At 45.3% G+C, this 25003-nt stretch overlaps 1 protein-coding gene across 6 annotated transcripts in view; it reads left to right on the top strand.

The window, feature by feature from the left end:
- Positions 1 to 25003, top strand: part of ACAN (aggrecan) — an 84282-nt gene that overhangs the window by 46334 nt on the left and 12945 nt on the right. For 5 of the 6 annotated variants that reach the window (XM_079954167.1, XM_079954164.1, XM_079954166.1 and 2 more), the window contains 10 exons: positions 1119 to 1246; positions 2271 to 2564; positions 3837 to 4319; positions 4671 to 4845; positions 7264 to 7391; positions 9138 to 9431; positions 10804 to 10983; positions 12232 to 14559; positions 15150 to 15263; positions 21936 to 22049. In XM_079954167.1, coding sequence (XP_079810293.1) covers positions 1119 to 1246; positions 2271 to 2564; positions 3837 to 4319; positions 4671 to 4845; positions 7264 to 7391; positions 9138 to 9431; positions 10804 to 10983; positions 12232 to 14559; positions 15150 to 15263; positions 21936 to 22049 — 4238 coding nt within the window. The remainder of the gene's footprint in view (positions 1 to 1118; positions 1247 to 2270; positions 2565 to 3836; positions 4320 to 4670; positions 4846 to 7263; positions 7392 to 9137; positions 9432 to 10803; positions 10984 to 12231; positions 14560 to 15149; positions 15264 to 21935; positions 22050 to 25003) is intronic. The other variant, XM_079954169.1, reaches the window with a different exon arrangement.

The following is a 25003-nucleotide window of genomic DNA, read 5'->3' as shown; positions in this document are numbered from 1 at the left end:
CACTGGACGTCGCTATTCTTCCATCTTTTCTGCACATGCGTGCTTCTTTTCTCTCATGATTCCCCCCTGAAAATGAGCAGGGAAGAACTGCATGTGGGAATGTCACCCCAGTTTTCATCACTTTGCTCCTGCAATTTCCCAGGTGAACGGAACATTATTATTTTTTCCTCAATCGGATCAAGGGATGCACATTGGCCTTCTCCCTCAAATTTCATATAGATGCTAAAGAGGTTTGGAGTGGTGGTGACTGACCAGGAACAAGACCTGGGGGTTGTAGTGGATAACTCAATGAAGATATTGACCAAGTGTGTGATAGCTGTGAAGGTGGAGAAGTCCATGTTAGGGACTGGAAATTAAACAACCAATATCACAATACAACTCTATGTTGTAACCACACTTGGAATACTATGTACATCTCACCTCCACAAGGAAGTTGTAGAGCTGTAGCAGGTTCAGAAAAGAGTAATCAAAATGATCGAGGGGCTGGAGCAACTCCCTATACGGTTGCAACATTTGGGGGTTTTTTATTTAGAGAAAAGGCAATTGAGTGGGTATGCGATGGAGGTGTCTAAGATCATGCATGGCATAGGGAAAGTGAATAGAGAGGTGATTTTCTCCCCCTCTCTCTTACTTTTAGATCCTGGGGATTCAGCATAGATAATATAATTTACTTCTTCATGTAGTGCAGTCAAACTATGGAAACTCCTCCCTCAGGGTGCAATGATGGCTACCAACTTGGATGGCTTTAGAAGAGGATTAGACAAATCTATGAGGTCAACACTGTATATGGCTTGGCTACTAACCCTGATGCCTATGTTCTACCTCCACTGCTGTTGGTAGTATATCAAGTGGGGACAGCTGCTGTTGCCTTCAGGTTCTGCTTCCAGGCTCCCCTGAAGCATCTGGTTGGCTACTGTGAGGATGCTGGACTAGATGGGCTTTTGATCCAGCTGCTAGGCTCTTCATACATGCATAGGTGTATATCCAAATTCTGCTTAGGTTCCCTTTGCTCTTCAAGATACTACCTCCATCCCAGCAGCATACAGTAAACAGTATTTCTCCACCCTACCCCCAGGCAACACAGTCTCTTCTTCTCACTGAATCTCTCACTGAATCAGGTACCCAATGCACCATCCCCGGGAAGGTTGTTATGGTGACAAGGATGAGTTTCCTGGAGTGAGAACATACGGTGTTCGTGAGACGGATGAGACGTACGATGTGTATTGTTATGCAGAAGAAATGGAAGGTAATTGTTTCTTACTTCTTTAACCCTTATACACTCCATTTGCCACCTCAAGGTACTCTTGTGGTGCAGCAGAACCCTGGGTGACTTTACATTCATGAGTTAGCTTCTCCAAGTGCTCAAGGTTATCATTTGAATAAAATATACGTGCAATCTTCTCTGCCCCAGTGGTGGTGAACCTCCAGCCCTTGGAAGAAACTTCACCTGTCACCTCTCCCCATTTAGACCACAAAGCCATTTTCTCCAAGCCATGACTGCCTGCCCCACATCTGATGTCATATGTGATGCCCGGTGTCAGGCAGGTAAAGGTGGCTGCAGGGGAGGAGGGGAGGATTAAACTCCCCAGGGGAACTGGCTGGCCTTGCAGATTGTAGGATTGGACCCGGTTCCCCAGACTTCAGCTGAGTTGAGTCTTGCTTGGTTCAGTCTCGCATCAGCCAGTTCAAATGGCATTTTAGTGGCAACTCTAACTATATAAGCCTCCTTGGCTTTCATCCAGTATCTTCAAACGATCTTTCCTATTCATGACATGCTTGCCATTTTCAATCTCCTCACCTCTGTTCTCTTTGACCCCTTGACCCTGTGACCCATCTAAGAAAAGGCCAAGATCTCTGTGTAAAAAGGAAAAGATGCAAACCTCTGGCTGATCCTTGGTTTAAATATTTTAGATTACTGAAGTTTGTGGGAGAGCTTCTCCTGCAAATTCCAAAGATTTCAGAAGGCCATGGCAACTCAGATCAGGGCCTTTAGTGTGGCTGTCCCTGTTTTGTGGAATAGCAATCCTGTCAAGACACGACAGGTGCCCACTATCTCCACTTTCCAGAAACAGTTGAAGACATTTTTGTCCCAACAGACTTTCCCAGCTAGATAAATGGGTCTTGACCATGAGTGTCCAATTGTTAGGGTTTTGGCTCTTGTTGTTTTTGTGCTTTTAACTATCTTGTGTGTAAATTGCGTTGAGACAGTGGTTTAGAGGGCAATTAATGAATCAATTGTAATAAATAATAATTGCTGTGTGTGATTGCAGGGAAAGTCTTCTACGCCACCTCCCCGGAGAAATTCAGCTTCCCGGAAGCTGCAGAGAAATGCCACCGCCTCGGCGCTCGTTTGGCAACAACGGGAGAACTGTACTTGGCCTGGAAAGATGGGATGGATGTCTGCAGCGCTGGCTGGCTGGCAGACCGCAGCGTCCGATATCCCATCAACAAGGCACGGCCCACTTGTGGCGGCGGCCTGGTCGGGGTGCGCACCGTGTACCTCCACGTCAACCAGACAGGGTATCCTCACCCCCATTCCCGCTATGATGCCATTTGCTACGCTGGTAAGTGCTGGGTCCCAAGTTATTTCTTCGTACTTTCCTAGATGCAAGAGTACAGAAGCATGAGAGTCATCAGCCAATCTCTAGTAGCAGTCAGTGGGTTATCTAACCTCCTGTCACCATCAGAACTTGCATCTTTACTGGTTGGAAGAAGTGATAGGGCTGGGAGAGACACCCATTGTCAGGGACTGGGCTGAGGGGAACGGGACTGAGGAGGAATGGTGGAGGCCGCCTGCCCTCCCCTTGAACCTTTTAGAGAAGAGGAAGGCAGTAATACTGGCTAACACCAGTAAAATTACAGTAAAAACAGAAGGGGGGGACAATTTAAAATACAGGTTAAAATGCAATTTAAAATGCAGCCTCATTTTAAAAGTAGCCCATAGATCAAAACCATAAGGGGAGGGAAACATAAGGGTCAGACTGAGTCCAAACCAAAGGCCAGGCGGAACAGCTCTGTCTTGCAGGCCCCGCGGAAAGATGTCAAGTCCCGCAGGGCCCTAGTCTCTTGTGACAGAGCATTCCACCAAGTCGGGGCCAGTACTGAAAAGGCCCTGGCCCTAGTTGAGACCAATCTAACCACCTTGCAACTTGGGACCTCCCAAATGTTGTCATTTGTGGACCTTAAGATCCTCCATGGGGCATACCAGGAGAGGTGGTCCCGTAGGCGGTCCCGTATTGATTTACAGCAGTGGTTTGAGGAAGGTCACAGCTCAGAGACAGGTGGACAGAAGAGTTGGGAGGTGTTGGGAGAACAGAAGGGGGAGACAGAGACAGAGTAGCCAGCTGACATGTTATCACTGGGAAGCATTCCCGACCCCCCTTCTCCCAAAACCCAGCGTGCATTGAAAATGGAAGAGCAAAGGACTCAAAGACAATTAGCCCCTGGCGGCCACCATAAGGGGAAGTGCTGTTGCTAGGGAGGGAGGGGGAAGGAGCTCAGCTGGAGCAGCGCCATTAATCTAAGAGGCAGCATAAACAAGCCTCTCACTGTGAATACTGAATAAAGACTTAATAAGAGCTTCCTTGTCTACTTCCTTGGCTGTCTGATGTGAGCAGGAGAGGATCAGAATTCACTGAAGCCTGACACTCATGGAGAGCCACTGCTAGTCAGTGTGGACAATACTGAGTTAGATCTGTCCACCGTGTAAATTTCCTATAAACCCCTCTGATGTAGCATTGTTTCAGGACTTTGGGGGACCTAAGGCTGTAGCCTGGCAATGCTTTTTATTCATCCATTGCATTCATATCCCATGAATCCTCACTCTTTCACCCTAGGTCGCGACTTGGACACAATCATCCATGAGAACTTCACCGGTGAGATAATTGATGAACTGGGCAGTGGCTTCACCATCCAGACAGTCACTGAGACAGATGTTGAGCTGGAATTCGCACGCAACGCCACTGAGGAGGAGGCCCGAGGCAGCATTGCCACCTTGGAGCCAATAGACTTTACCGCCTCAGAGGTGGACGAAGGCTTCACAGCAACACCAGATCTCTTTGTTACTAGCTTCGTTGAAGAGGCAGAGAACAGGACAGATGTGGGGATCTGGGAGGGTCTAGAAAATGCCACCTTCTCGCTCCTAGATGCTCTTCCCACCACTGATACCCTGGAGGTGAGCTCGGTGGAAGACAGCTTGTGGGCTACCGTCACGCTAGGAGTAGACACCACCTTGCCATTTACTGGGGAAGATCAAATTGTGCCGGGAACAGCTGCTCCTGGTATTGGACTCATTCCTGGACAACCCATTTCTCCCACAGGTATGTGGCAATGCCTAGTGCTATATGCAAATGCAGGGTAACAAAATCCACCTGATTCAGTAGCCCAGTGTGGTCCACAACAAATCACATAAGAATGTAAGAAGAGCCTGCTGGATCCGGCAAAGTCCCATCCAGTCCAGCATCCTGTTCTCACTGTGGCCAACCTAAAACCCGCAAGAGCCAAAACCAGTGACATACACTCATCCTCCAGAGGGAACTGCTTTTAGAGTCAGTTTCAGTTCTCCGGAAACACATATTGAAATTGCAGAAATATTAGGTGAAATGCAATGCAAGTGTTGATGGGTTCATGCCCTGTTGCCCCTTCAGTTGTTTTTTCTTTTGCTTCAACAGGTGTCATCTTTCATTACCGGCCATCCACCAATAGGTATTCCCTGACTTTTGTCAAAGCTCAGCAAGCTTGCCTGGATAACAATGCTGTGATTGCCACTCCTGAACAGCTTCAGGCAGCCTATGAGAATGGTTACGATCAGTGTGATGCTGGCTGGCTGAGAGACCAGACGGTCAGGTAAGGACAGATGATGACTCAGCAAGTCCAGTGGGAAGGTTAATGAGCAGGATATTTTTAGCCTGCAGGGTACATGATGAAGTAGTGCGATGGATGCCATCTTCAAGCACTTGAAGAGCTGTTGCGTTGATGATGAAGCCAATTTGTTTTCTATTGCTTCAGAGAATAAGGATCTGAATTAGTGAGTTCAAATTACAAGAAAGAGGGTTTCAGCTAAAGCAGGGGTAGGGAACCTTGGGTCTCCCAGATGCTGCTAAACTATAACTCTTGCCTTCCTTGACTTCTGGCCATATTAGCTGGACTTGATGAGAGCTGGAGTCCGAGAACATCTGGAGATGAACAAGGTCTATGTCTATGGGAATTGGAGTCCAATAGCATCTGGAAGGCAATGGGGTGGTGGCTCCGCCCACCTGTCAACATGGCACAAGGTGGGGGGCAGCTCAGAATCCAGCCTGACAGCAAGCTCCTTTGCTCTCCCCTATGTACTATAACTGTTGCTTACAGAGAGCTGGTGTGACATAAGTGGCTAATATTTTGCAAATCCCAGAGCAAATTGCATGCAGCTGCCAGTCTCAGTGTCAGTATTTGATCAGATGATTCTTCTAAGACTGGAATGGTTCTTGTAAGATGATGTTTGCTGTGCCACAGGCGTGCATCTCTAAAAAAAAAAAAGAATTATATTTTCTTTAGACCTATTGTTTCTTCTCATATGCAGATATGATTATTATTATTATTATTTATTACTTATACCCCATCCATTTGGCTGGGCCTCCCCAGCCACCCTTGGCAGCTCCCAACAGAATATTTAAAACACGGTAAAACCTCAGTCATTAAAAACTTCCCTAAACAGGGCTGTCTTCACGTGTTTTCTAAAAGCCAGGTAGTTGTTTATTTCCTTCACATCTGATGGGAGGGCATTCCACAGGGTTTAAGCATTTAATGAAACTAAAATACATACAATTAATAAATGAATGTTCATTTAACTGAGTGGCGTTGCTGGTGATCTCATTTCTACTATTGCTACTATCTCTACTATCAATATATTGATCTACATTGGGCAAAGGCTGTGGCTCAGTGGGAGAGCATCTGCTTTGCAGGGAGAAGGACCCAGGTTCAATCCCTGACATCTCCAGGTTGGGCAAGGAATATCTCCTGCCTGAAACCCTGGAGAGCTACTGCCAGGCACTTTGGACAACACTGAGCAACATGGTCTGCCTTGTTATGAATCAACTTCCTATGGCCACTACTGAGAAGGTGATGTTTCTCATGTGGCCAATCTAATTGAGCTTACAGTCATGCATGTGCCATTCCCGCATCCATTCTGCATTGTGAGGAGACATTTCTTTAGTGTAGCTTTATCTGTACTTCGGATCTCCTTGCCTATTGACAACTAGGCAGGTGCCCTTGGCAGCCCTCAATGCCTTTTTTGCAGCCCTCAGCAACATTTGACACCCTCCAGCCTTTGCACTCCCTTCCCAAAGTTGGGTAATCAAGGAGATGGTTTTTGGGAAGGAGGTTGTGAGGGCCCTGACAGGGTCCAAAGTCCTCCTGTCTCCTTCCCAAAGTCTGATTTGCACTTTCCCAGCCTTGGGAAGAAGGAAGGAGGGCTCTAGGACTCTGCCAGAGCCTCACTCCTCACTTAGTGGGCTTTGGGAAGGCAGTGTGGAGCCTGGGGGTGGGTGCCATATTTTGGCCTCACTCTGCCCCACACATGCTAAGGCCGCTTTCAAAGTACTCTTGCACCTCGCTTTGTATGAAAAGCTGGGCTGCCCTTAAACTTTTATTATTTTCTTTACACAGTCATTACAATACATTAATCAACATATAAACCTTTTTGCTCTGCCGAGCAAAATTTATTGGTTAAAAAAAAGAAGAAAGAAAAGTTGGGCTGCCCTGTTTTAGACACCTGCTGAAAACTTTTTTGTTTTGTTTTGCCAAGCATACAGTGGTACCTTGGGTTACGTACTTAATTCATTCCGGAGGTCCATTCTTAAGCTGAAACTATTCTTAACCTGAAGCACCACTTTAGCTAATGGGGCCTCCTGCTGTCGCCGCGCCGCCAGAGCACAATTTCTGTTTTCCTCCTGAAGCAAAGTTCTTAACCTGAGGTACTATTTCTGGGTTAGCGGAGTCTGTAACCTGAAGCGTATGTAACCTGAGGTACCACTGTACCTAGAAATATAATGAGTTACCCTATATTTGTTTCAAAAGTGTTGTTAAGTTTATATTTGCTTTTAACGGTGGTTGTTTCATGCATATTTGTTTGTAATTGGTTTGTGGATCTTAGCTGTGTTTTATTTACAGCTTTATTCTGCACACCACGCAGAGAGCTCTTTGATCAAGGGGTTCATATATCTTCTAAATAGATAGATGGGTGAGATCCTGGGTAAAAAATTAACAAATGTCTTTAATGGCCAGGTACCCTATTGTGGTTCCGCGGAGCAAATGTGAAGGAGACAAAGATGACATCCCAGGTGTACGGACATATGGCATGCGCCCAGCATCCGAGATGTTTGATGTCTACTGCTATATTGACAGACTGAATGGTAAGTTTTCTTCCATAATTCCTGAGTTGGATGTAGGGGAGTAAAGTGCATTTGAATGTATTCATGTGCCAGACACAGTTCCGGATTTACATATAAGCTAAACAAGCTATAGTTTAGGGCCCCGCTCTCTTGGGGGGCCCCAAAAAAATTAAAGGGGAAAAAAGTGGATGTATATTTCCAAAATGTAAGATAAAAAACAAATAAAATTAAAGAGTGCTTGTAGACTGATGATCAGGCAGTATAGACTAAGGGTGTGAGTCTTATGCCTACTGATTGATTTCATGTAATACATAATTTATTTATTTTGATCCCATTATAAATCTACTGTAGAAAAATATTCATCTTTATTATTTAGTAGGCCTATATTATTATTGACTAGTACGTACAGTTCCCTATTACCCCCACTTACTACTGTAATACTATATATAAATATTATAATTATTCAACACAAAAAACAGTGACAATTTGTTGTTGACAAAGGACAGCTGGACATATAAAGGGCCCCATTACCTTCAGTAGCTTAGGGCCTCATCAAACCTAAATCTGGCCCTGGCCAGACATGTTAATATTCTGGTTGCCTCACCTCAAAAAGGATATTGTAGAGTTGGAAAAGGTTTAGAAAAGGGCAACCAAACTGATCAAGGAGACAATGTGCCCCCTATGAAGAAACGCTACAGCATCTGGGACTTTTTAGTTTAGAGAAAAGGCAAGTAAGAGTGACACAGTAGAAGTTTATAAAATCACACCTGGCATGGAGAAAGTGGTTGGAGAGATACATTTTCCTCCCTCTCCCATGGCACTCATAAACATCCAATGGAACTGAATGCTGGAAGACTCCATCTTCCGTCAAGGTGGTTTAACCATTTTTAACGATCAGCTTGGTTTGCCAAGCTGTTAGACTATTCCAAAATGGCAAAACTGACTGGAAAGCTCAGGGATCAAGAAGACAAAAACTTCAAGAAAGAACGGGGGGAAATTACTTAGCAGACCACTGTAAGCAGGTGAAAACATTAGCAGGATTTTAATCTAACTTGCAGTGTAACAAATACTATGGACAATATGGATAGATACAAAATATAGACTATGAAATGATATGCAGTTGAAACTGTTGACAATAGGACCCATGGAGGGGATGGGAAAGTCTTGAGATTCAGATAAATCTTTCTATATGGATATGTATTTGGTTTTGTTATAAATTTATATTTTTTAAATCAAATAAAAATGATTAAAAAAACAACAATTTTTAACAATCAAACCTTCTTCCTGGGGAACCCTGGGGAACCTTTCTGAGGGGAATAGGGGTCTCCTAAGAATTCTCAGTACCTTTGCCTATATTTCCCAGGATTTTGGAGGAAGCCATGACTGTTTAAATTGGGATGGCGATGCTTTAAATGTATAGTGCAGGTGGGACCCGCATTAGTAATCTCACTGTCCCCCATGGTGAAATTTCATCACTTACATAATTTGCGTATTTAATTACATAAATTATGTTCTCATTACATTAATCCACCCCACGTATTTCAGTGCAGAGGAAACGCAATGCAAATATGGAGGAATGTAATCAATCAAGTACCATTTGCGGACTGAAGGCAAAGGTGAACAGCAATCATATTTGCTGGATTAATTTATGTTCTACACATGGGACGAATAAGGGAATGTCAGTAATTTCCACCCCCCATTTCCATTTCCATAGGACCTCTCCAATATATCTAGCCAAAACTCACACGCTTACTATTTTATCCCTAGGTGAGGTCTTCTTCGCAACACAACCAGACCAGTTCACCTTACAGGAAGCTCAAGAATACTGTCAGAGCCAGAATGCTACACTGGCTTCAACTGGTCAACTCTATGCAGCCTGGAAGCTGGGTCTGGATAACTGTCGGGCTGGCTGGCTGGCTGATGGCAGCCTTCGATATCCCATTGTTCACCCACGTCCTGCGTGTGGCGGGGAGAAGCCTGGTGTGAGGACCACCTACCTGTACCCCAATCAGACGGGATTCCCTGATCCTCAGTCAAAGCACCACGCTTTTTGTTTCAGAGGTACTGTCTGGGAGAGTGCTGTTATGATCAGGTCATGCTCACAGGCTTCCCACAGGCCTCTGTGAGAACAGGATGCTGGACCAGATGGGCTTTGAGCTAGCAGGCTCTTCTTCTGGTGTTCTTGTGTCTCTGTGTAGAGAGCCAGTGAATTGTAGTGGTTAAGAGCAGTAGACTTGTAATCTGGTGAACTGGGTTCGCGTCTCCGCTCCTCCACATGCAGCTACTGGGTGACCTTGGGCTACTCACACTTCTTCTGAAGTCTCTCAGCCCCACTCACCTCACAGAGTGTTTGTTGTGGGAGAGGAAGGGAAAGGAGAATGTTAGCCACTTTGAGACTCCTTCGGGTAGTGATAAAGTGTAATATCAAATCCAAACTCTTCTTCTCCTTCTTCTTCTGTGACTCATCACAGAAAGTTTTTCAAGCACTACAGGGCCCGAATAATACTACATGATGTATTCAGAAGAGAAGAACTATGTGAATTGTTTTAAAATGGTGAAACTGTAAGCCACTTTGAGTCCAAGCCTGGGGAAAAGGCAGGATTTTGATACTGATAGTGATATTGGTATTGGTATTGTTCTGGTTAATAATTTTATTATTTGTACCCTGCCCGTCTGACTGGGTCGCTCCAGCCACTCTGGGTGGCTTCCAGCGTATCCAGAAGCATAATAAAACACCAGACATTAAGAACTTCCTTATACAGTGGTACCTCAGGTTACATACGCTTCAGGTTACATACACTTCAGGTTACAGACTCCGCTAACCCAGAAATAGTGGTTCAGGTTAAGAACTTTGCTTCAGGATGAGAGCAGAAATTGTGCTCCGGTGGCGTGGCAGCAGCAGGAGGCCCCATTAGCTAAAGTGGTGCTTCAGGTTAAGAAGAGTTTCAGGTTAAGAACAGACCTCCGGAACGAATTAAGTACTTAACCCAAGGTACCACTGTACAGGGTTGCCTTCAGATGTCTTCTAAAGGTTGTATAGTTATATATCTCCTTAACATCTGGTGGGAAGATGTTCCACAGGGAGGGTGCCACTGCCAAGAAGACCCTCTACCTGGTTCCCTGTAACCTCACTTCTTGCAGTGAGGGAACCACCAGTAGGCCCTCGGAACTAGATCTCAGTGTCTGGGCTAATGACGGAATAGTAAAAATAAAAATAAAAAACAACAACAAACAAACAATGTAAGACTTTTAGCTGAGGAAATGAAATATGGGGATCATGATAGACTAATGAGAATTACATTGAGTTGGGCATTATTCATTCAGAACTGAGAGTATTCCAAAAATTCTCCCCACACTAAACAGGGTAGACATAAGACCTCTGAGACAGACAGGACACTCTTGGATATTCACTGTGATGTTTTTTGTCTTTCAGCTCAACCATCTCAGTATGAGGGCATAGAGGAAGAGCTCATTGCAGCCCAGCTAGTTCCTGGGGTCGAGGAAGTCCCTTCTGGGGAGGAAACAACTGTGGAAATGGAGTTTACCACTGATTCTGAAAATCAGACCGAGTGGGGAACAGAAGTATTTCCAACAAACATATCATTGTTGTCTGGTATGTTGGGCTCCATGGTTATAACTTTGCAGCCCTATTCAGAGGTGGTTGTAACCATGTGCTTCCTATGTGTGGTGGACATAATGATGCATGTAGACCAAGGGTGGGGAACCTATGGTCTCCAGATGTTGTTGGCCTATTAGCCATGCTGACTGGGACTGGTGGGAGTTGGAGTCAACAACATCTGGAAAACAAGTCCTATGAAGAATGGTTGAAGGAACCAGGGGAGAAGACAAAATTGAGGAGACATGATAGGGCTGTTCAAATAGCCAGAGGAACGTGACACAGAACAGGACAAAGATTTCTTCCCTGATGCCCCAGAGAACAATACTGGATCCAAAGAACTCAATTGGATGGTAGATGTAGAGAAGGTGCCTGCCTGATATATAATAGGGGGGATCTCCAAAGCGTAGCCACACTTAAAGGCCCAATTCTGACATTGTACAGAACAGACCTGCTGACAGGATGCCTTTTCCTGCAGAATACAGCAATAGGTGTGGCACATAGGGGATGAGAGGATCTTTTAGGTATTCTGGGTATCCTGATTGCAGGCTGCATAAGGCTTTGTATGGCAGTACCAGCACCTAGAAGTTTAACCAGTGGCTAAATGGCAGCCAATGCAGTTCTTTCCACAGCAATATGGTGATATTCTGCCCTAATGAACAGCCAGGTCTCTGTATTTTGCACTAGCTGCAGCTTCCAGGTCAGCCTAAAGGGCAACCCCATATAGAGCACATTGCAGTACAGGCAACTCCCCCATTTACGCATGTTCAATATGTGCATGACCGTGCATACGTGAGTTGCTCCGAACCTGTAAGTGAGCTGAAAACATCACAAAAATGTTCCAAAAAGGGACAGAATGGGGCAGTTGCAGGCTTTTTCCAGTGGTGTTTCAAATATATGCGATTTCACGGACATGTGTCCCCCCTCAGAATGTGACCCCCACATAAATGGGGGGGCTGCCTGTAATCTAATCTGCCAATGACCAGCACATAGTCAACAGTGGAACAGGAGATATCTGCAGTGAAAAGGATCCAGTAGCAGGCAGTGGGTGAGACCTTCTGCTTGAGTTCCTGGGCTGCCATAGCTAGTGAGAGATGATAATGGACAATTGATATTGAAAAGAGTTCAAGCTGATGTTTCTCTTTATATCATGTGAGAAAATATCATAGTGTCCTTGAACAATATTTGTTTAATGTTCTCTCTCTCTCTTTCTTTTTCTCTCTCCCACACACTTCTTTTTTTAAGTGATTCCATCAGCTGTTGCTCCTATTGATGCCATACCTAGTGAGACAAGTGTAGAAGCTCCAATCACACAAACATCTGCTTCTGGGTGGACATCTGGAGCTCCAGATACAAGTGGAATGCATGAACCTAGTGGAGAACCCTCTGGATTTGGAGAAAGCGGGTTTCCTTCTGGAGCCACAGATTTCAGTGGACTGCCTTCTGGTGAGAGTGGCCTACCATCAGGAGACATAAGTGGCCTGTCTTCCGGTGATATTGAAGTCAGCATTTTACCTTCTGGAGATGAAGAACTGACATCAGGGATTGGCTCAGGAATCCAAGAACGAGTACCTGGACTTCAAGAAGGCAAAGGGATTCCAGAAATCAGTGGGTTGCCTTCTGGATTCAGTGGAGATGGTTCTGGTGTGGACTTTTTCAGTGGCTTACCATCTGGAGAGTATGATTACAGTGGTCTCCCATCTGGATTTCCTACCGTGTCCCTTGTCAATGCCACATTGGTGGAAGTTGTCACCACAGCAACGGACAAGGAAGTTGAAGGGAAAGGAACAATTGGTGTCAGTGGAGATGGAGACTTATCAGGGTTGCCCTCTCCTGGATGGGACATGAGTGGCATAACCAGTGGGTTACCCTCAGGATTTGATGTCAGTGGAATACCTGACATCAGTGGGTTTTCCTCAGGACTTGATATCAGTGGGGAGCTGCCTAGGATACCTGATTTCAGTGGATTACCATCCGGACTTGACGCTAGTGGACAACCATCTGGCCTACCAGATATGAGCGGGTTGTCCTCAGGAATTGACTTCAGTGGGGAACATTTTGGGATACCTGATATAAGTGGCTTCGTGGACTTAAGTGGCCAAGCTTCTGGTACTGATGGAAGTGGCGAGCCTTCAGGGGTTACCTTCATAGATGCCAATTTGTTTGAAGTGACAACTCCTTCAGCTAAAGAAGAAGAAGGCAAAGGATTTGTAGAAATGAGTGGGTTGTCTTCAGGAGATGAAGATCTATCAGGCACAGTGTCTGGAATGTTAGATGTGAGTGGTCAGCCTTCTGGCCAAATAGACTTCAATGGGTGGACTTCAGGATCTCATGAAATTAGTGGACTTCCAAGTGGACTAACAGACATTAGTGGTGAAAGTTCTGGTGTTGGTCTCACCAGTGGCTTGTCATCTGGAATTTATGATTACAGTGGGCTCACGTCTGGGTTTCCCACGGTCTCCCTTGTAGATACAACTTTGGTGGAAGTTGTAACACAGCCATCAGTTGCCCAGGAATTTGGAGAAGGGACATCTGGGGTATTAGAAATCAGTGGATTTCCTTCAGGAGATAGGGAGGCATCTGGAGAACCATATGATGTGACAACAGTTAGCGGCTATCCATCAGGAACAACTGACATCAGTGGAACATCATCGGGTGTTCCTTATTTCAGTGGAGAAATTGCTGGTGTCACTGACCTAAGTGGAGAGTCTTCAACTGTAGCTGGTGCTAGTGGTGATGCCTCTGGAATCCCAGAAATCACCTTAGTAACTTCTGATCTTATAGAAGCTGTGACAAGCCCTGCAGTTTCACAGGAAATGGCTGGAGGAACAGAGGCAACGCATCCCCATTTTTCTGAATCAAGTGGGGAAACCTCCACGACTGGTGGAGAGACTTCTGCATATCATGAAAGTACCATAAGCCCACCTGAATATCATGATATTAGTGGTGAAACATCCACATTTCATGAAGCTGGTGTAGAAACCTCTACTATTCATGAAACCAGTGGTGAGATATCCACATTTCATGAACCTGGTGTAGAATCCTCAACTGTTCATGAAACCAGTGGTGAGATATCCACGTTTCATGAAGCTGGTGTAGAAACTTCCACCATTCATGAAACAAGTGGTGAAGCATCAGCATTACCAGACAGCCACACTGAAATGCCAACCCTTTATGAAACGGGTAGTGAAACATCAGCATTGCCTGAAAGCCATACAGAAACATCTGGAGTACCTTATTTCAGCGGATTGCCCTCTGAGGCACTCGAAGAAAGAAGCCAGATTCATGGGGATAGTTCTGGGCCACCCCCTGACCCTGCCTCTGACGTTCCAGAGAAATCTCTGCTGCCAGATAGTCTACCAGGAACCAGTGAACCAGATGCTGAATTAACTGCACACTCCAAGCATCTAGAAGAAGGCCAGGTTGAAACAGAGGCCTATACACACAAAATACCAGGTTCGGAAACAGAAGGTGCAGCTTTTCCAGAGGTTCCACCAACACCTCCGACTGCCACTGATGTCCTGCCTGAAGTTTCACCAGAGGTTACAGATGAGACAGAATCTACTACACAAGGTACAGTTAAAAATATACAGTGGAACCCCCAATAGCCAGCCTTGGTTATCTGAATCTCCAGAATGCTCACACTCCCTGAGGTGGAATCTACACACATATTTTAAACATTTGTGAAAATGCATTTTTAAAAGTGTTTTTAAAAATACATTGAATTTTCCATAAGGCTCACTATCGCCATCTAGTGTCACATTGTATATTGCACTTAAAACACACTTCACATGTTTTATTTGCAGCTGTAGAGCTGAGCCCTGAGTCTCTCCTAGACCAAGCTTTATCATACTGCCTTTCATCAACAGAACATTATTCCTGTTCATCTAAACCAGTGGTCAGGAATCTATTTCAAACTGAGGGCCACATAGTCTTTCTGGGAATTTTTCAGGAGGGGAGGTGAGAGCATGACTGAAGGCAAATGTGGGTGAAGAAATGAATGTTACTTTTGTCAACAGGAAAGAGGATGTAGACAAAAGTAGAACTAGTTGGCTTCACCTGTCATTGGTTCTACTGCCACCTACTGTTGGCCTCCCTGCCTTCCACCCTACCAGCCACCACGGGAAGGGATCATTAATGCTTATCTCCTTTCATGGTTGCAGTTATGCCCAAGACATGTGAAGAGAAACCATGTGGTGCTGGAACCTGCCAAGAACAAGATGGAAGCGTCACTTGCATGTGCCCACCTGGGTATATGGGTGATCGCTGTGACATAGGTAAGTCCTAACTTCTTCTTAATATGGAGGTTGAGATGGTAATACGCACCCCACCAAGAAAATGTTATTGCAAAACTGTGTTGCTTGTTGGGCACGTTGAGCAAATATCCCATGTTCTGAGCACGGAGGCAGAACCAATAAACAGAAGAACAGATAGGCTACCCACAATGCACTATTGTTACGCTCCTTTGTTCAAGCGCACATGGAACTACAGATCTGCTCTACTGATCCGCAATTCAATAAAAAACGAGTGCAGCTCAATGCAAACGGATAATAATCCAAAATTGATGGCTGTCAAGCATCAGCCCCACAACAGCTGATATACGAAACCGCACTGGGAAGAGAGTTTATCACCCAGTGAAGCATTCCAACCCCAGGAAGGAGGCTTCATTCATAATTCTAGCTGCAGGGCAAGTGGGGCTGGACCCACTCAGCCCAAGATGAAAGACACATGCCTTTGCGAACAGCAGCACTGCTTAAAGTGGTGTCACTGTGCTTTAAATGTATGGTGTGAATGTGGTCTCTGTCTCTGTCTCTTGTCCTGCATACTAACAGTAGTAGGGTTACCGTATTTCAAAAAGTGACAGTCCGGGCAGAAAAGTTGCTGAGCTTTCTTGGGCAAAGTGGTTGGGCTTTTTTTTTGGGGGGGGGTGCCATACATCCAGATTTTCCTGAACATGTCAGTGATTTCTGCCTGGGCACTGTTTCCGATTGCCATATTCTGGCTATGTTCAGGAAATGCTGGACATATGGCAACCCTAAACAGTAGTAGTCCTTTACACCCAATACACGAGGGGTTAAAAGAAGAAGAAGAAATTTTCCTTTCCTCTTGTCCTTTCCCACTAAACACAGAAGCCCCTTTCACTCTTGGGCATGAGGGCCATAAATAAATCAAGCCAGAATTGTATTTCCTTGTGAGGAAGGAAGCTCTTATTCTGAAATGTTTCCCAGCAGTTCAGGACTATTCACTGAAAACCATGTCCTTCTGGAATGTAACTCACAAGAGAGTGTCCATCAGACCAGCAGAGGTCATCCTTACCCATTCTGTCTCTAAAGCCAAACCATTGGTAGTCTTGAACATTGTCTACAAAGGAGAGAGGAAGAGGGAGGGGATATCTTTCTATCATCTATCTATCTATCTATCTATCTATCATCTCCATCCATCTTGGGTCTCCAGCTGTTTTTGGACTACAACTCCCATCACCCGTAGCTAGCAGGACCAGTGGTCAAGGATGATGAAATTGTAGTCCAAAAACAGTTGGAGACCCAAGTTTGGGAAACCCATGGCTGCTTAAAGTGGTATCATAGTCTGTAATTGACCTACAATTTTGGGGCCTTGAAGCTTGAACTGTTATGGGGTGGGGGTGGGGGGCTTCACAACTAGCAACGAGGTCTGAATAACCACTTTTATCTTTTTCAATGGGGCTGTTCCACAACAGATCACCACTTTTTTAAAAAAACCAAAAACTGCTACATCTCAGATTTTGATTAAAATCACTGTACATGTCAAAATTATCTCACATGTCAAAGTCACTGGTGTAAATAAAAATTCCCTATCCCTTTAATTTTCAAATTCCTGCAACACACCACATGTAGAACATCTGTGCTACTGACGCTCAAACTTTGGGATTGGGACACACACAAAAATCAATCAATTTGAATTGTGTGACTCAAATTGGATGTACTAGCCCCTCCCCCCAAAAAAATAAATTAAGCAGCGTGGACTAAAGTCGTTTCAGGGTTTCAGGGCCCTGAAGCTTAATCTTCTTTAGTTTTATAGTAGATCCACCCTGAACATAGTTATTTGAATGTATGGTCCGCATGTGGTCTCCAAAGGAGGTACCGTATTTTTCGCCCTATAGGATGCACTTTTTCCCCTCCAAAAATGAAGGGGAAATGTGTGTGCGTCCTATGGGACGAATTCAGGCTTCCACTGAAGCCTGGAGAGTGAGAGGGGTCGGTGTGCACCGACCCCTCTCGCTCTCCACGCTTCAGGAAGCTATCCGCAAGCCTTGGGAGCCCGGCGTGACTTCCCGCTGGGCTCCCAAGGCTTGAGGACAGCAGCCTGCAGCCCCAAACCTGAGGAGCGCAGCGGAGCACGCCCCGGGCTTCAGGCAGCTCTCCGCAAGCCTTGGGAGCCCGGCTGAGCAGCGCGCCCTGGGCTTTGGGCAGATATTTGCAAGCCTGGGGAGACCGGCGGGAGTTCCCGCTGGGCTCCCAAGGCTTGCGGATAGCAGCCTGTTCTGGGGGCTGGGGCTGGGGGAAGCTCAGGCTTCCCCCGCCCCAGCCCCGCACCTGGGGGGGAATATTTTTTTTTCTTTATTCCCCTCCCCCCCCAAAAAGCCCTAGGTGCGCCCTATAGGGCAAAAAATACGCCCTATACTTCTTCACACAGTGAATAGTTAAACGATGCAATTTGCTACCACGAGATGGATCAATGACCTCAACTTTGCTGGCTTTGAAAGGGGATGAGTCAAATTCATGGAGGATAAGGCTATCGATGCTTACCATCAAGATTCAATACCTCTGTGCATGTGGAACAACCCAGATGCTGCAATCGCCATCGGAGGCCCTTCTCCATCTGCCACTGCCACAGGAGATCCAAAGGGTGGCAAAAACGGGCCTTTTCAATAGTGGCTTCCCACTTGTAGAAACACTGTCCTCAGGGAGGCTCTCCAGGCATCTTATATATATTTCTAAACAGCTTTTGGCCCTTAATCTGAAGGGTTTTCAAGTATTTGCAGCCTCTCTCAGTGCAGCAGGATCTGTAAGATCTTTGTACAGAGGTGGGCTTCTTTCATTTCTTTTATTGTGTTTTTTGGAATCGGTTTCAGTATTTCTGTTGTGTCTGTAAGTTGCTTTGAGTCATTTCCATTATCATGGCTATGTGCTACATAGGGACACGGGTGGTGCTGTGGTCTAAACCACTGAGCCTTTTGGGCCTGCCGATCAGAAGGTCAGTGATTTGAATCCCGCAACAGGATGAGCTCCCGTTGCTCTGTCCCAGCTCCTGCCAACCTAGCAGTTCGAAAGCACCCCAGTGCAAGTAGATAAATAGGTACCACTGTGGCAGGAAGGTAATCGGTGTTTCTGTTTGCTCTGATTTCTGTCACAGTGTCCGTTGTGCCAGAATCAGTTTAGACATACTGGCCACATGATCCAGAAAGCTGTCTGTGAACAAACACAGGCTCCCTCAGCCTGAAAGCGAGATGAGCGCCGCAACCCCATAGTCACCTTTGACTGGACTTATCCATCCTGGGGTCCTTTACCTTTACCTTTTACCTTTTGCTACACCTCCAAGGTCTGGGGTGATATGCCTCTGAACACTAGTTGCTGAGAATCACAAGTGAGGAAGAGTATTATTGTACTTAGGTCCTGCTTGTGGACTCCTTGTAGGCACCCAGTTGGCCACCGTGGGAAAAGGATGTCCAACCAGATGGGCCTTTGGTCTTATCTAGGAAAAGCTCTTCCTATGTTCTTCCAGTGCCATCTACTGTTGCTCCTCCTTGCCTTTGCCATCACCTGCTCTCTTGCCAGGTAAAAAGCCAGGAAGCAGGTAGGCCGAGGCAAGAGCAGCAGCAGCAGCTACTCCTTTATCTCACCACTGTTGCCAGTCCCTTACTTATATCTTCTGGGCCAGAGGAAGAGATAAAGCAAGCAAGCAAGAGATAGAGGTGAAGAGGAGAAGAAGCAGGTTCAGGGAATTCACAGCAGTCACACTCTTCTGGGGTGTGGAGCTCAGCAAATGCTGAACCATGTTGACTCCCAGTTCTGTCCTGTTCTCTGCTGGTAGGTCTTTTTAGAGTAAGCACTTTACATCACTATACCTTGGAGGGGTTTTCTCATAAGAGAAGAAGTGGCAAAATAACGTTTCTCAGGAAAGTGCTATAGAGCCACATTCTCTGACAGATAGGGATGGGTGAATCTGTCAATTACATATTCTCTTGGTATCTCATTTTTTCCAGTCTTAAGTTCTCCACATTTCCACATCAGTTTGCAATTTTAAGGAAAAAAAGGTTCCCGTGAAAATTCACCACTTTGCTGCAAATTTACCCTAATATACAAATTTTTGTATGAAATTTTTGCCTGATGTACACATTTCCTAATATTTATATTTCCCCTAATGCTGTGCATCTTTTACTCATATCTGCATTTTTTGTGCAGACTTTACGTGACCATGTGCATTTTTGTACACATTACTTGGCTGGAGAACTGCATGGCAAAATTCAGAGAAGTACAATCTTCAGAGATCCCTGTGTCTCAGTTCTCATATTGTTTTGGACAGTGCAAGTTAGGTAGATTTGCCTTTAAATGTGAACTGAATCATCGCCCCCGCCCCTATTCCTATGTTTTTAGAAACCCAAGTTTAGATGGGTTTTCTATAATGTACAGGCCTTTTTAATGCTGTTAATTTCCTATGCTGTTTTTTTATTTTCTTTAGCTCATCCACACTTCCTTTTGTGCTGCGATTTCCAGGAAGAGGTTCATGTTTTATTATACCTTTCATGTCTGAGCATTTGTTTGTTTGCTTTGGTCTCAGCACTTTCCCCAGGAAAACCTGCGTTTCACGAGCGAATCGGAGAAAACGGCAATCTGCAGAAAACCTGATTGCCGTTTCCTCCAATTCAGCAGTAAATGCGGGGAAAACACACTGAGGCAAAAAAGCAAAAAACAAAGCTTGGATATGGATCTTTAAAGCCCCAACCTGGGCCTAGAAACGCAACACAAAAGGAAGTCTAGATGAGTCCAAAGTTGGAAATAAGGATGTGGCTGGTTATCTTAAGAGAAGAAGATTGCTTGGCTTGTGAAATGAATGTGTGATGATGACCAGTGTCTTAGACTCTGGATAAAGATGGAACAAGTAGAAGCAGACAAAGGCCCCCTCTAGGCTGTCAGTATTTTGTGGGAGAAACTCAAGAGCATACTGGGAAATTTAGGCTTGCGCAATTAAAGTGGATTGAAGCCTACTGCTGCCCTGGGGCAACAGATCCCCGTTAAAAAAAGAAAAAGAAACAGACTTTTTGCAGTTGTGGGATGAATGGCTGACTAGTGGGAAGATGTATAAACACACCACGAGCAACTCAGGATGAATGGCCAGTACAGAAGAGTGGCTCAGGAACAAGGTGCTGCTGAGAACATGCTCAGAGACCAAGAACTTGCTTTCAGTACCAGAACTGGAGTTGTTGCATGGATCCATTCACACATACACCTACTTCTGTTAGTTCCAAAACTTTCTCGATTTCAGCAGTCAAATTTTGGAGAGGAGTTGAAAGGCTTTTTTTTTTTTTGGTCACTCTTATTAAACCACTGGAAGTTGCCAACCCTCGCTGAGCTACTGCAAGTTACCCAGAGAATGTCCCAGTAGATCCTGATTTGCCTCCCGCCCTCTCCTGGTTTAGACATGCTTCCTTTCTGCTGGAGAACTCTTTCATCTGCTCATAGAATCATGAAATTGTAGAGCTGGAAGGGACTATGAGGGTCACCTAGTCCAACCCCTGACAAAGCAGGAATCTTTTGACCAATTCAGGGCTCAAACCCACAACCCGGAGATTGTCTCAGGCTCTACCGAATGATAGCTGGGTGACCAGAGGGGTGAGAAAGCCACAAGCGGAGATTTCCAAATGAAGCAAACAACAAAAAGTCATGGCAATAATTGATTTTGCAGGGTGTGCTAAAAAGACTTGGGAAAACTGGGGCTCCTTTTCGTTGATAAATAACCTGAAACACCAAGACCTATAGAGCTCACCAGCTTGAGAGGGGGCAAAGCTAAGATTGTGGGTTTTTTCTGCTCTGGGTGAATTAAGATCTTGCCTCATGCCATTACACACTGAGGAACATATTATCATATCAGTATCATCATCATCATCATCATCATCATTTACCTGTCCTTCACCTTAAGGTCCCCAGGGTTCCAACAATTAAAACAAAATATTAAAAACAGTTTAAAACTACTTGCAGACACGGAAACATGGTGGGTCCTAACAAAACAAACCTTAAGTGTCAACAGGTAGGGTAAAGAGGGGCACTTTCAACATTTGCTGTATAACGAAGGTGCCAGAGAAACCTCTCTTCCTGTCCTTTAGGACTGTTACATAACCACATCGCCCTCCTCTGAACTTCCAGCATTTGTTATATAAAATAAAAAGTCTCTGGAATTACGGTATAGGGTACAATTAAATAACTTTGCAAACATATGAAGCTCCCTTTCCTGACTTCGGTCCAAAGGTTTGCTTTTCCATTTAGGTCCTCTCATCACAAAAATGCCCCACAATTTTCTTTTATCTTCTCTGCTTTACAAGCATGTCTATGTCCTGGGTAGCCCATCACAATCTTATGCATCTTGAGTGCCTCCCCATCAAAGTACTAAGCTGCCTTTCTTTCTCCCAAATGCAAGCAGTCATTTGCCTCTATGGTTGATCTGTCGTCCCTGCTGGTAACCAAAGGGGAAGCCCTCCTATCACATCCTAGCCTGCCCTTCCCATTCCCCGTTCCTCTTCTGCTTCTTTGGCTGGTGCCCGCTTCCAAGTTTTCCCCATTTTCTCTCCAAACCATCCATTCATTCATTCTTCCTGCCCTGCCCTGCCCTGCAAGAAAAGCAAGAAAAGCCTTCCTCCTGCTGATGGACCTCTTTCCAGAGCCTGAGTCCTAATGGCAGCCCTTGATTTCTTGCAGACATTGATGAGTGCCACTCCAGCCCCTGTCTGAATGGAGCTACCTGCGTCGATGGCATCCACACTTTCAAATGCTTATGCCTTCCCAGCTACGGAGGGGACCTCTGTGACGTTGGTACGCCCTGCTTGCCTGGCTTCAGCTAATCGTACTAACAGCATCCCTTCTCTCTTCCCTGGGTTGGGAGGTGTGGGGAGACATCCTCTCTGTCTCTCTCTCTCTCTCTCTCTCTCTCTCTCTCACACACACACACACACACCCATACACACACATCCCATCCCATCCCATCCCATCCTCATCTAACTCTTTAATAACTGTAATTAAAAAAACCCAGTAGAAACTGCAACAGAACATTGCAATATGGAGTGCTGCTGATGTTCAGGACTCTAGCCTCTCCACCTCCACTCAGTGTTTTCTCATTGCCCTGCCAAATATCTAATCTGCATACCATGACCACTGAGCATGCTCAGACCTCTCTGAGCTAGCCTGGGATTCCCTCCCACTAGAGTTTTTTCGCCGGTTTTTCTTTGCTCACATGTCATGTCTGCAAACTTTGGTGTTTCCCCTAAGCCTGCTGACGGATCTCTCTTGCGCGCTCATGCTGGTGTCATTTTTTGCTACGCACATAATTGACAGCACCTGAAGCTTGCATGTTAGTGATAGAAGGAATTAAGCATTTGTGCCACAAGGAAATCTGGTTTCTTTGCTTACCAGCCTATATTTATCTTCTGTATGGCAAGGAATTTCCATAGGTAGTTTCTGTCTTTCCCTTTTTATAACTCTTAAGACTCCTGGGTATTCTCTTGGTCACACTTAGAAACCAAAGGAAGCCTTCGTTGGTCAGTTCCCAACATTCTTTCTCTTGGTCACATTCTTAATGCCCAAGCTTACGTCACACTTCCAGCATCATTCCAAAAACACAGGGTGGGATTATGGATGTCTGACTCAAACTACTGAACCCTGGACCCTACTGAAATGTGTAGAAGAAAGAAAAGGAGGCTGAAATCTGAGGTGCAATTGGGGAAAGGTGAAATATGTTGCCTTACCTCTGCAACTTTAACCCCCTTAGTTGTATGTCTAAATGTATCCCTTCACTTTCTTCCTATGAATGAGTGGATTCACTTCTGGTGGGCAAAAGGGGGGAGGGAGTGCTACATTAAGGGAGACGGCCCTACCATTAGGCTGAGTGAGATAACTGCTTCAGGAGACAAATGCTATTTGTGGCAGTAGCAGTAGACCGTTTGTCCTTCATCCTTCTGTTGGTTGACAAAACTGTATGTGGCACAATGGCCTGCTGTGCATCCCCCTAACTAGCCTTCAGCATTACTTTTTTTTGGTGGGGGGGCCACTTCCAGACCATCACTTTTCAGATGGAATTCAATCACATACCAGCAAATTAGGTAAAGGGACCCCTGACGATTAGGTCCAGTCGTGGCCAACTCTGGGGTTGCAGTGCTCATCTCGCTTTATTGGCCGAGGGAGCCGTCGTACAGCTTCCGGGTCATGTGGCCAGCATGACTAAGCCACTTCTGGTGAAACAGAGCAGTGCACAGAAATGCCGTTTACCTTCCTGCCAGAGCAATACCTATTTATCTACTTGCACTTTAACGTGCTTTCGAACTGCTAGGTTGGCAGGAGCTGGGACTGAGCAACAGGAGCTCACCCCGTCGCGGGGATTTGAACCACCGACCTTCTGATCGGCAAGCCCTAGACTCTGTGGTTTAACCCACAGCACCACCCATGTCCCAGCAAATTATGGTTGCACAATTATGTTTGAGTGGGTGGTCTTGTGCAACAAATTCGCTTCCCAAAATGACTGGATTCTTTGGGATGGGGAAATGCCCTGGGATGATATTTGCTTTGATGCAGCCACATCCAGCCTCCCCACAAGCGAATCAGAATGAATGCTCCTTAAACAGGCAACCCCATCTAGCCTCCTTGCAAACAAAGCAGGATGAATGCCCAGTAAATGGGTCACCTGGAAGCTCCCTCAAACAAAGACAACCAGTTTTCTCTATTCTTTTCATAATGGTATAAATTCTGGTTATTCCTACCGTCACTACCACCCCAGTTTGTTTATAAGTTCCAAACTTTAGCTTTTCCTCATGGGGAATACTCCAGCAGCAAGGAAAACATGATACCACTCCATGTGCCAACACGGATGAGTTCCTTGTTGGGGACAAAGAAGGAATATTTCTTTTTGAGCTGGGCTACGGAACTTCCCTTAGGAGCCTCAAGTAAAAGCATCCATCCGTCCATCCCATCTCCTTACTAATAGGCAGACAGGATGAATTCTCATCTGATGCCTCCTACGTCTTTCTTCCTCCCACCCACGTTACTTGCAGAACAAGCTGAGAGCAACAAATAACCAGGCAGGGTTTTTGCCTGTTTACCTTGGCAAACAGGACCAGAAAAGAAATGGACTGTGTGCCACAAGGAGGGAGATGCTTTCTTAACCCAAGGGCCACATTTCCATCTGGGAAATCTTCTGGGGGGCCGTGTGGAAGTTGTGGGTGGGACCAGGGACAAAAGTGGGAGGAGCAATGAATATAAATGTTACCTTTGTACATTCAGGTTAGCACATTCAGTATCTTCCTTCCAGGCAAACAAGGAATATTGGAGCAATGAATATAAATGTTACCTTTGTACATTCAGGTTAGCACATTCAGTATCTTCCTTCCAGGCAAACAAGGAATATTAGGAGCGTTCGAGAACATGCCAGGCAAAAAGTCCTGTTAATGGAAGTTCCTTTGCATGGGAATAAATATGAATTGGGGGGGGGGAGACCTTTCACCTGCTCAGCTGAAGACACGGATGTTGGAGACACAGCCAGCGGGGGCCATGCCAAGCCAAGTCTGTCTTCCCTTGCTGAATATCCATGATAAATGAAAACAATTCTTTAAAAAGATAGTTAAAAAGACTCTTCTTGTAAACCTAAAAACTCCCTAAAAAGAATCAAGTCTTCAAAAAAGTTATATGATCTAAGCAAGCCTTTAAAAAAATCCTTCCAGAAGAATTTGAAAATTAAAAAGTAGCACCTTAGAGACCAACTGAGTAGTTTTAGGTACCGT

The sequence above is a fragment of the Podarcis cretensis genome, assembly GCF_951804945.1.
Source record: "Podarcis cretensis genome assembly, chromosome: 14".
Taxonomy (NCBI): Eukaryota; Metazoa; Chordata; class Lepidosauria; order Squamata; family Lacertidae; genus Podarcis; species Podarcis cretensis.
The sequence above is the reverse complement of the archived record's forward strand: the minus strand, read 5'-3'. Positions and strand labels throughout refer to the sequence as shown.